At 45.1% G+C, this 13,052-nt stretch overlaps 1 protein-coding gene across 5 annotated transcripts in view; it reads right to left on the bottom strand.

Moving 5' to 3' along the window:
* Nucleotides 1-13,052, bottom strand: part of nfixb (nuclear factor I/Xb) — a 113,817-nt gene that overhangs the window by 86,864 nt on the left and 13,901 nt on the right. For 2 of the 5 annotated variants that reach the window (XM_076164552.1, XM_076164555.1), the window contains one exon: nt 9,920-9,955. The exons of the other annotated variants lie outside the window; for them this stretch is intronic. In XM_076164552.1, the coding sequence (XP_076020667.1) occupies nt 9,920-9,955 (36 nt within the window). The remainder of the gene's footprint in view (nt 1-9,919; nt 9,956-13,052) is intronic. 5 annotated transcript variants of the gene reach the window in all.

The raw sequence follows: 13,052 nt of genomic DNA, 5'->3' as shown, positions 1-13,052 counted from the left end.
CCTTAGGGAGCGGGGAGGCATACTAAAGAGCAAACACGCTGCAATGATTGAGAGTTTTTTACTTCATTTATAGAAAAACTGTAAAGGGCAAATTCAAGTAAAAAGGGCAGCAACATCTAAGGTGATTAACCTGCCTTAACAAGTATTAGAGTCTGACATAGAGGGGTAATTAGGGAACACATGGTGACTGAGGGGATAAAACCATTCACCTGCTGTCATGTGGAGCCTACGAGGCGCCCGCACACCATTCTGAGCCGTGACCCGCGGATGAAAGAAACACCGAACGCAGGCGTAATGGGAGGTTAACAGTCTCAGTGCAGGTGTAAATGAGCAAGATGGGGTTAATAATGTGAGCGAGGAGGGGGAAGACAAAGAGCTAAACAAGGCTAATAGATTGAGATCGAATTAACACAAATTATTGCTGATGTGAAAATTAATAAAAAGCAAAGTAGAAGGAGAATAAATTAAAAATGATAAACAAGTCATAATTGTACAAAGTGAAGCACGAGTGAAAAGCGAGCAGGTGGAGGTTGATGGGTTAACGGAGTGAAGGAAGAGCGCTGCTAATGTGGTTAAGGCAGAGCTTCCACTTCTGCCTTGGGGTGAGCGTAGAGTCGCACAAACAGGGCGCAGGGTCCACACATGCTGGACGGATTCAAGCCCACACACCACAGGAAAGGAGCTCGGCTTAATACAAACACTGCATGACTAGACACACACACACACACTTCTCCTTACATGCCCCGGGTATACAAGGACAAAATGCAGCATTAGATATATTATAATTATTATTAGGGACAAATAAGGACAAAGGTAAATGCTTGACGTCATGTGATGAAATTAAAATGAAGTGGAATCAAACGGTTAAGTTTCCGATCTTGGAGTAACAGAGGGAAACCTTTTTTAGATAAACAAAGACGTCTGGGCCTTAACTGCACCGCCACAGACTCCAAATGTAAACGCCGTGACCCCAAACATCCACACAATGGCTGCTACTACTCTACTCTTCCTGAGAGGGGACGCACAAGTAAACAAGACCAGACGGGTTAAAGGACGTGGAGGGAGAATAGAGAGTTTATCACCCTTTCCTCTTATAGGCGAGTGGCACCGAACACACATCCCTTTCCCTCGCTTCCTACACGGACGTCCTTGTCTGACGTTACAGTTGTAACGTTTTGCGACATGTCGCCAGTGCCAGTAACTGACGGCGGGCGGCAAAGGAAAAGGGGTGAGGCGGGGAGAGGGGGGGTGAGAAAGGTGAAACAAAGGATCATCACCCACACGCCGTGCGTACTAGAGGCCTTTGAACACGGCGGCAGAAAAAACAAGGCCTTCATGTTTAAAGAGGCGATAATTATTTGCCATTAATTATTTTGACTGCTTAGTTAAAACAAGACGGATTGCATTCCTGATCTCAAGTCAATACGGTTTTGCACTCATAATATTCCACTACTACGTCTGTTTATGACCCCGACGTCAGGCACACAAGCATGATAACATTACCCACCGCTTAGATGCAATTATGTCTTCAGCACCAATAAATTTACAAAAATAATAAAGTGTCTGAGGTTACAGAGGACGAAATATCAAGAGAAATATCTGGGATATACGACGGGCTAATTAGCTTCTATCGGCCCGAGCCAGATCGCACATCAGCGAAGACTTGAATGTGTGTGTCTGTGTGTGTGTGTCTGTGTGTGTGCGCTTGTGTGTCCGTGCGTGTGCGGTTGGATGTAGGGAGGAATGAATGAGACCTTTTCTTACAGCAGAGCCCAGATCAGAGCTCCTAACTATGGGATTTGGTGCTGTTGCCTTTCTCCCCCTGGAGGGAGTAATTAGGTTAGGGAGGACAACTGCCGCATTGTTTTAACAGAGGAGGGATTGTGCAGGCCAAAGTCCCACCAGCAACATGCTTCCCTCACAACAAAAATGCCAAACGGATTCTGCAGCACTCACTCACACACACACTCACACACACGCACAACTTTTTGGGGTTTCCTCTATTAAGTTTTTCACAAAGAGAGAAATCTGTCTTCTTATGCAGTTAAGTCTTTGGTACTATGTGTATTCTATGAAATGTCAAATCTAGTCCAGCAGTGTCAGATATCCCCTTGTGTTGGTGTAGTTGTGGGATTCTGGCTCTCTGCGGGCCTCGGTTCATTTTAGTATAACTGTGTCTACCCTCCGCCGTATCCAGAGGCTTGGCAGTGGCGACCGCTCCTAACTAGTATAATATGGTTATGATGCATTTGCATTCCTTCCAATCCCCTTGGAAATACGATACGCCTATATCGTCTGTTTTAATCACGCTCCGCTTCCAAGGAAAGCAAGAGGAGAATACAAACAGCCACGGCTATAAAGAGTCTTTCTCAAATATACATCAAGTTCGTTTAAATACACCCTCTGCTGATTGATAAAGAGTAAATCAAACAAATCACACTGGCAGAAAAAAAGAAAAGGACCCAGAGTGCAGCCTGGTCTGCTGTATATACAACACACACACACACACACACACACACACACACACACACACAGACAGACTAAGGCCTCTTTCATTCCCGCCATTTTCCCTCTTTCCTTTTTCTTTCTGCACCGCGTTTCTTCCTTTTTCTTTCTACAGTCCAATGAGATTTTTTCCTACGTTTGGCTCCTCTGCGCCGATCTCTTAGCCTTCAGCCGTTCGCCCCAAACCCCCCCGCCCCCCCCTCAAAAAAAACAGCATAACATTTTCACCTCTGCGTACCCAAACGCACCATCCATATTCAATTTCAGCATAAATCTCCACAGCCTGAGCTGACTGCAATATAACGTCAATTTGTGGTCCCCACATGAGTCCTAACTCAGGCTTGGAACCACTTTTATTCAGGTGTGCAGATGGAGGAAAAAAAAAGGGCCAGAGGGGAGGGTGGGATGGGGGGGGGGGGAGGACACAATGAATAGAAGAAATGTGTGTGAACTGATACATGACTATAACAGACAGGTCCAAAAGGCCTAGAAGACTCTGGACTTCGCTCCAACTTGCCACAGGTGGCGGAGATGATTGCACTTTATTCCAGATGATGACCATAATGAGGCCAGTTTTGAGTTTCACAGGGACTTTTCTGGAGACGTGCGTGCTGAGGAGACTGACAGCAGCTTGACACGTTAGACGGCCGGCCCCGCCGCTTTCAGGTTTCGATCCCTCCAAGTCCCGTTTCAGCAGAGCTCTGGGAAGCGCGACCGCAAAAAGAGGATCAGCGGCACACACGGTTTCTCCATCAATGTTGCAGACGATCACATCAAAAATGCATTTTATGGAGATGCACACCAGCGCCACATCAGACAGAGGAGATTGGAGCCCAACATGGCTGTGCATTGATCAGGTCTAATGAGTGTTTGAGGAGCAGGTTTGTCCTTCTCAATGAACTCAGAGAGTTTCATCTGGCCCATCTGTGTTTTATATATTAGCAGTGACATGAAATCCTCATCCTGCACTGAATTTTCCAGTCAAATATACAACTTTCCATGTAACGCACACTAATCCTGAAGCTATTTCTTAGAACCTAAACAGAGAAGAAAGTTTATATCTGAATTCCCTCTCGGAGCAGGGCGCAGCTGCAGCGGGCTCACACCGGCTGGCCGGGCCAAGAAGAGAAGCCGCAGAGTTGTGTTTGACTTTAACCCTGAGCCCTGCCTGGCCTCCGTCTCCTCCGCTGAGCTCTACTCTACTCTACTCTACTCTACTCTAAGCCGCACTTTCCAACAAGGGTCTACTTGACTCTACTGTACTTTGCTCAATGGTCAAGGGGGTCTCCAGCAGCATGGGGGCCCCGGCAGCCGCAGCCAGCAAGCAGTCGCAAGGAACACAGAGTGCTCACTTATACCCAAACACATACGCAGACACAACCGCACAAACGCAGTCACTCGATCACACACGCAAACTCCCGCCCTGCAGCTCGGCTCGCTCACAGCTGCTAGGCCTCCTCACAGTTCATCTGAGGTAAAGATATGTTATGTTATGTAACAGAGTATAGATTTTCCACCCTTGGCCCGCCGCCAACTTCCTGCTCCAAAGTGCAAGCTCCAGTGCTTTGTTCCCTTGGGTGACAGCTATTTCTTACTGGACAGAGCGGCCGCATTGGACGCCGACAGACGGACAGAAAGACAGACAGACAGACAGACACGAGACGGTTACGGCGAGGGGGGGAGGTGAGAGAACAAAAGAGGAGACAGAGGAGGAAGAACGAAAGAAAGAAAGAAAGAAAGAAAGAAAGAAAGAAAGAAAGAACTGACGTCCTCAGAAACTGATATGACTCTCTACGTTTCTTCTTCTCTGTCATTTTAAATCCTACTTTCCCATTTACATCTTTTCCCCGGCTCTTGAAATCAGGTCACAACTGTTTTCATTACTGTTTGACTCGCGGGTTCATAAGCCTCCGAGCGTCACTGCTCCTCCACCCACCCCCAAGACAGGAAAACTTTTTCCCTCCAACATTAACCCATTAAATGCCTATTTAAACCAATCGCGAGCTTGAAGGCATGTTCCCGCTGAAAGACAATGAAAGCAGTCCCTGGATGTTGCCACTAACTTGAAATGATGTAGCTAATCAGGATCTTATCTTCTAACTAGCTGGTGTGTGGATTGCATTTCCTGTTCGGCCGCAGTTTTCGCCTCCCTCCATACACGCCGTGCAACTTTGCCCTCGCCGCAGCATGAGGTAATGTGGCGCGCTGATGAGAGAAAGCCTGGGGAAAGTTGCGGTACAATCAGCGAGCCAATCAACGCCTCTTCTATCCACGTTCCAGTAAACCCAGACAAGCGGCGGAAACATGATAAATGCGTGTGGCGTCTCCACGTGATGTCATCCCTTGACAACTGAACAACCGCGAACCCCTGACACCGCTGCCGATTCCCAATTAATTGCGGCCTGACGGAGGCTCTATCCTTTGTGTCCAAATGATGATAATTGCCTCTCCAGTCATCACCAGGTGTGCAGAGATGTTGCTAGTGTTTCGCCTGATAATGGATTGATGGCTGGCTAGAGGGGACGGATGGATGGATGGATGGATGGATGGAGGCAATGCAGGAGAGCCGTAGATGAAGTGCCATATGTTTCAAGAAGCATTTCATCGTATTAGTACATGCTTTTTGCTGCCCTTCAACCTTTCCATCTCAGTCTCTCTCATCTCTAATCTAGTAGTGCTGGGTGCCATTTTAGCAGACGCCTCCAGATTGAAAAGAATGCGCACCTGTGTCCCATATTATTAAGTGTGTGCAGGTGCGTTTGAGTGTCTCGCAGCCTGTGTTTGCTTCTACAGAAGATTATGCCACGAGGCGCACACAGAATATAGCCGTGTGTGTGTGCAGGCTCCCATTCAGTATGAGAGCGTATGGCCTGGATGTAGAGAGAGTATGTTTCTGTGGGTATACGACGGGCACGTGAGGCCAAATGTGGCCAAAGCTCCCGTCCAACTCCACTGAAGATAATATGCATGTGTGCGCCATGTTGGTGTGAATGCCTGCATCTGCCTTCTTTTCCTTTTTTTTTTGTTGGTGGTGTGTGTGTGTGGGGGGGGGTTTAGTGAATGCACGATTGTGTCAGAGATGGAAAATCTGCCTGCACAAGTCTATAAAGAGAAGGCTCGCAGTCACACAGAGATAGAGTGGAACTGGCGCTCACATTTCATCCAGATTAATCTAGCAGCTTTGTAATAGGTCTACTGTATATATTTAGCCAATGCAGTGAGATGTAGGTCAGACAGGCAGGCAGGCAGGGAGGCAGGCAGGCAGGCAGGCAGGCAGGCAGGCAGGCAGGACAGGCCAAACAACATGCCCAGATTGCCCACAGTGGAGTGACCTTGAGTGGGCTGACAGTGATCCGCAACAACAACCTTCTATTTCCGTTGACCTGTGACAGACTGACTGCGGCTTTGCACGCTCCCGAGTCCGTGTCGAAATTTCATAAACGTACATCTGAGAGGTCACTTGTTGATTTAAATAATAAGCTGAGAAGGTATCTGCGTTTGCTTCCGTTTGTTGATACTGGCACCGGTTCAATTAATTCATTTAGTCAAAGCGAGAACAAAGCAAGCACAGACACATTACTCAGGCTATCCTCTACAGAAACAGGAAACCAAACTAACACTGTGAGGTGTGAGCTGTTATTCATGTAACACTCTGGATCAGACTTTATTGACTGAAATACTTCATAACAATGATTATTTCTGTGCTACTGGCTTCACACCTTCAGCTTTACAAATTGGCAAATACAATGGAGGCAGAATTCCCATATTAATCCAGCAATTGTGAACATGAGGTTTAGATGCTGGGACCTGTTCTGTTCTAGAACTCTCTAAATGCTACTACCTATATATTTGTAGTTTGTCCTCCTGATTTTTGGTGCCTTTTTGTTTGTTTTCTTCTGCTGAGCCCGGCTCGTCGCCCTACATGACACGGCCCTTTGCACTTATGACGTCTTGCCCTTAAAAGCCCACTTCAGGGGAGGCCAGGTGTGACAGCGGCGGCTGGAATTTTGCATATCGCCGACACTCTGGCAGATATAAAGCCAGCATGAAAAACACTGAGCCTTTCCATCTATTCAAAACAAAGTGAAGCCTGTGAGAAGGAGGAGGAGGAGGAGGAGGTGGAGGGGGAGAGAGAAAGAGGAGGGAACTTTGCAGGATAAGAAAGAAATATGTGTGTGTCTGCGCCTCATGGTGTATCAGTGCAAACTGGATGAACCACACCCTCTATCATACAAACACTGTAGATCTCTCTGTTCTATTCTTCGGCTCTGTCTCTCACACTCACGTGTTGCCACAAATACCTTATCCTCAACTGCCCTGTCAAAATGGTCGTCACAATGTTTCTAATACTCACATAATGGCAGCGCTGGTGTTTAGATTTATGACTCCAGCAGAGGAAAGAACACGTTCTGCTGACGTGACAAAGCTCTCAAGATTCACCACAGCTCACGGTTTACATTGGGAAAGGTGCATTCTATCAGACTGAGACCCCTATTACTCACACACACACACTCACACACACACACGTATGACTCTACCTCACCCTGCCATTTTCTCTCCCTCCTTCTGTTCCCATATTCTACAGTAACTATTTGGTGTTCTCTCTATATATTGTAGCACAATTATGTAATTTAGCACCCGTGTGTGTGTTCCGTAGCCATGGCAACAGCACAACATTTCAGTGACCACGGGAACCGCAGGCACTGCCAGGGCTCTGCCAAAAAATAATCGGAAAAATAATATATCTATACATGAGCACACACTCTCACACACACACGCACACACACACACACACACACACACCAGTATATTACTCTCTCCTCTCTCTCTCCTCTTCTTCCTTTTAGAAAACAAGCACACACACTGGATATCCTCCCATTCTTCTTGGCTGGAGCCTCCCATGGCAATATCAGTAGGAATCCATTCTCCACGGATGCTGGGACAGCTGTGCTGATATTGAACACACTTGGTTCTGCCTCTCTCTGCATGCAGCTCCAGATAAAAAACTACATGCTAGTTAATTCAAATCTATATCTCCTCCTGCCAAAATGCGTCCCATTCATCTCCTCTTTGTCTTTGCCACCAAGCAGGGCTCTGATTTCCTCACAAAATTGCAGTAAATTCGCCCCTGCTGACACATTATGGTCCCCAGTCACCAGCTGACAATAAACACACACAAATACCAACAAAAGACATTTAGCACAGAAAGCCGTAAGTCTGGTAATATGGCCTATGAATGCAAATAATCCACAACATGCTGCAAAGATAACAAAGTACTGTGACATTTAGAAACTCTGGGATGTCTTCCTTAGAAGAAGGGCACCAGGGGTTAAGGAATTTACTGAAAGAATACCTGAAACCTTAGATTCTTTGGTAACAGGGGTGACAGTGGACTGGCCTGTAACTGGTGCTGTGGTAGGGATGAATTAGTAAAAGGAACATGTTGTCCCAGGCAGCATTATGGCCTCCTGGTGTCCCCGTTACATGATGGAGAAGTGATCCGGAGCTGCCTGCACAGCTTACAAAACACGGCTGCAGCCAATGGGGGACTCCGATTTCACCCGTACTCTCTGCTGTCGTCCCAATTTACACATGCTCACACACACACACACAACACGGTTACCAATGAGCACAATGGATCTGTCCTACCTGTCAGTCAAAACACGACTCGTGTCTGGTGACCAGAGCGAACAGAGCGCCTCACTGGCTGCTCCTCACTTTTCCGCACAAACATAGACACCAGTTCAACTTCTCCTCGCTCTTTGCCATCACGCTGAGTGCCTGCAGTCGATACCCGACGTCAAGCTGAGCCCAAACCCACAGCCGCACCATAACTCAATATACCTATCTGAGAAACTCAATAACAAACACAACATACACCCTCAACTCACTGAAAAATCAATTTGGCATTTGTAACCAGCTCACAATCGTTTGGGCTCCATTGTCTCCAGGTCATTATTTTACAGAGGTGAGACAGGTTAGCTGGCATCCACCTGTGCACACGCACACACACACACACACACACACACACACACACACACACACACACACACACACACACACACACACACACACACACACACACACACACACACACACACACACACACACAGGGGCCTCATCAGCATGGAGTCATGGCACCACAGGGTTACTGGAGGGGAGGGGGGCTTGTTTGCATGACCACATGTATGAATCTGCACATGCATGCATGAAGGGGTGTGTGTATATATGTGTGTGTGTCTTTAATACTAAAAAAATCAAACATTTCTGTTTATTCAGACTGTGGTTCCATAAGATTTTAATCCCCTGAACAGCTGTTCCAACTCAGGGAGAGAGAGAGAGAGAGAGAGAGAGAGAGAGAGAGAGAGAGAGAGAGAGAGAGAGAGAGAGAGAGAGAGAGAGAGAGAGAGAGAGAGAGAGCGCAAAGGCCACAGCAGGGGAATATGCCTGAATGTAAAGTTAATGGGACTTGGCTTTGAGCTTTACAGGCTCACTAATCCAAATATTGAATATTGATTGGATTAATTTAATTTGCACTTAAAACAAACGAGCTCATGCCTCCTCCTCTAAATATCGCGTTTATATTTTCACTCAAAACACCAAAAACGCGTTAAGGACCGAGGGTGACGTAAGAAAAGACCATCCATCCTCTTAGACCAACATATAGTCCGATAAAGAACTCACATGAGGACAAAGTGCCGTCATCCATCATGCGGCGGTGACCTTAAAGCGAGGGTGACAGCCAACGTTCAGACGAATAAAACAAGACTGTGTCCCAAACAAAACGACGGACAAAGATGATCGATCAGCAGTGTGCGCCGACCAGACAGGTAGTGACGTGTCGTAAAGCCTTGGAAAGTGTCGCAGAGGATAAAACATCGCGTAAAAAGTGACGCGTAGAGCTCTGAAAACAGCGAGTCCACGTTGTAAATTAAATTTCCTTTCTACTTAACAAAGCCGCTCTAAGTTGCGCCAGAGCAGCTGCTGATTTTTTGAGAGAATGCGTAGCTCGAAGGTTAATATCTGTAACTCATCTATCGTAAATCTAACCACGGTACAATATCATATTCTGCTAGGATTCAAACATGCCTGAGAGGGAAAGACTGAGCTGGAGACGATCTGAGTCTGGAGCTGCTGCGTGACGAGAAGAAGTCATCTGGTCAGATAATAATATACTTCAGAACAGAGCTTATATACAACTGACGCATGAATACAGAATATATATATATATATATATATAGAAAGAGAGAGAATGCATGTGAGAAAGTGTTTGTGCAATGAAATATGAGGCGTTTTTGTTGCCAAATTCAGTTTCCAGCGCTGCAGGTCAAAAAGCGGAAGTTGATCACAAAACATGAGAACCAAAGATGGAAAAGACAAAACACCTGAAGCTGAATAAAGGGACAGGACTTACCACTAAGGCATTGTTTAGAAGGTGAGTAGGGTAATACTTTATGTGGAGAGGGGAGCAGGGGTCAGCGTCCAGGCGGGCAGAGGAGCAGAGGGAAGGAATATGTTAAAATGCCGCACACGTGAAAACAGTCTGAGATGAAACATTACGACGTGAACACACATTTGTTTTTCAAAAGAATATAAGAGATGGTTGTTTTGTTTTGTTTTGTTTTGAAGGAAACAGGGCTGTTTTCAAAGTGCAGGGGGGTGTGTGTGTGTGTGTGTGAGTGTGTGTGTGTGGGCCTGCATGCATGCGCGTCCGTTTGGGCAACTCCGTGTGTGTGTGTGAGTGAGTGTGTTAAGAGAAAATAGGACATTACAATGAAATGTGCTAAAAATAAAATGTACAAATAAAACGATTGCGTCATGTGACTAACGGAGTTATAGGCACAGAGTGTGTTTTAAAATGAATAGTAAAATAAAATAGCAGACAATATATGACGTTGTTATCTTTGGTAATCTAATCTCTGGGCAGACAATTACGGACGGATCAGGCTGCTAAATCTATGTAATGGCTCCTTTCAAATGCGAAAGACAGAAATATGTCTCATTTTCATCCCTAAATTAGATCACAGTGGAAAACACCAGAAGTCACACAGCAAACACACACACACGCACACACACACTCCTCTCTGGACTATCTGCGTAATTTGCCTCCATTACGCACCGTCCGTCACATCCCAGCACGCTGTTGCTCTCCAGCAAGGCTTTTATCACAGTTAATAATTCATTCGATTGTTTACAATTGTTGCCGTATCCGAGGTCCAAGCTCGAAATTTTAATTATTAACAGCAATTAAATAAACAAAAATGTGCCTGAGTGCGCAGACGGAGGAGCTGCGTGGGAATGCTGGAGTCGTTTCTCCTCCGATACACTCGTAAAGCTCCAAAATGAAAAATGACAAGAGGGCTGTAATTCCAGGCTGAAATCATACACTGCCTCCGCTTTTCCTGCCCTGGCAGAGGCATGCATTAGCATTATGTGCAACATGTGTGCTATATTACACTGTGCTACTTCTGTTGCCAATTACTTTTAATTAAAGGGAATTTAACATATGTGCAAGATCTCTTTTGTTTAGGCATCTTCTGCTGTGAGCTCATTTATTATTGATCTGTGATATTTATATGGAGCAATGTAAACTCTGTGTGTGAAGCCTGTTTGGGAGTAAAGGCCGAGCTGGGAGCCGCTGGAGAAAATAAGTCTGCAGTGTGAAAGTTCAAATGAATGTTACAATCTAAAGGTGATGTGTGTGCGTGATGCTTCTCTCCCAGTTTTACTATTTTCCATTTTCTCCACCAACACACAGTCACTTTCACACCAAGAGAACCTGGACTCATCCTACAAAGCATCCTATAGTCCTATAGTCATAGTTTTCTTCAATAAAATGCTGAATCGGGGGGAAAATAGTCCCCAAAAAAATTCCTTAGCCTGGCAGGTGTCAACAACAGGCCGGCGTTATAACCCTTTACTGCTTTAACATGGAAATGTGTGTGTGTGTGTGCCCGCCCGCCCGCCCGAAAGGAGCTGAGAACGTCCTGTGGTAGCAGTCGTCAAAGACATATGATGGGAGGAAAACTCTTTTTTAATAAAACCACTGTAAAATCAGGAATGAATTACACATCAAACCAGCCCTGGCACTCCACTGTCGGGTGAAGCCAATGAGGGATAAACAAGTTTGCTTTATAAGAGAAAGACTTCCAGCAGAGCAGCTGTAACATGGGCAGATCATTGCCACTGCTTGGAATTATTTGAAAGGGAAATGCCTGCAAAAACCTTCTGCTCCTGGAAAAATGAGCAGGAGAGATTTTGGTCTGAGAAGTGAGATACTGACAGAGAACACTTAGATTTTTATTCATTTAGATTGAGGCTATTTAATGACTTTTAAAAAGCCCAATAAGAGGAGAATGAATCAGCTCCACGCACTTGAACTTGACGTTAAATATACAGTCCTGAAATGTGAAAGGAAAAAGCACTTTGGGATTTTTGAATGTGAAATCTATCATTGACTGCAGTGGAGCACGGCACAGAGCTGCACGGTGCACATGGCAAACAACTTAGAGAGAAGACTCCTACAAGCAGCCATACGTTTACACAGCCCGCTCTCTGACTCCCTCACTCTCTCACTCTCTCACTCCCTTTTCCATCAACAAGTTGAATGTTTATGCAAAAGATTTAAAGATTATATATATATATATTTTAAAGAAAGCTCTGCATGTCAGTGGAGTTGTGCCTGTGTGTGTGTGCGTTCGAGGCACATGTTAAAGTTCTACAGCCTCAACATGATGAACTACTAATAAAACAAAGAAATGAAAAATGTGAACAGTTGAAATATCACTAAAAATGCAGCTAGATGTGGTCAAAGGGTGATATTTATTACACACGCCTCACAGCAGGAATAAATCCACTTATTAGGAATATCATCTGCAAAAAAAAAGGGCATTTCACCACGACGACCACACTGAACCACTCAGAAATGCACTTTCCTAAATAAAACCCTACAGGCTTAGAATTCCATTAACAGCAAATAAAAACAGAATCACAGAAATCTCATCATGATTCATATTTTTGGGGGCAATTACTTATTTTATTTCATTGGGGGGAAAAAAGTCTGTTTTGACTTTTCCCTTTGTTGTGTTTAGCTCTGATGGGAAAGACAATTAAAATATTTAAAAGGGATCAGCAGATGTGAATAAAATAAGGAGCAATGCAGCATCATGCTCAGTCATTAATTTAGATTGGAGAACACTGACACACATTATACACACCCACACACACACACTCATTAAACTCATTTCACTGAATTAAAAAAAATGCCAAACGTGCAAAATGGACAGATTTGAGGGGCATAATAGATAAAAATGTTAAACTTTTCTCAGTGTATTGCGTTAATTGTGGGGATTATTTAGTTGAAATAGAGTTAGAGTGTGTGTGTGTGTGTCCTTTAATTCAACTTCGACTTCATATCTGCACACAAGCTTCAAACCTCTCAAATAATGACAGCAGAGAATAAGAACGAGAAGATGCAGAATAAGAGCGCTGTTCTTCAAACTTTAAGGCTCGTGCACGCACGCACACACACGCGCCTGAACACGCAA

This window comes from Genypterus blacodes, unplaced genomic scaffold, assembly GCF_046128005.1.
Source record: "Genypterus blacodes isolate CSIRO-AG114 ecotype Tasmania unplaced genomic scaffold, CSIRO-AGI_Gbla_v1 ptg000137l_1, whole genome shotgun sequence".
Classification (NCBI taxonomy): domain Eukaryota; kingdom Metazoa; phylum Chordata; class Actinopteri; order Ophidiiformes; family Ophidiidae; genus Genypterus; species Genypterus blacodes.
Note: the sequence above shows the minus strand (reverse complement) of the source record. Positions and strands in the feature narration are given on the sequence as shown.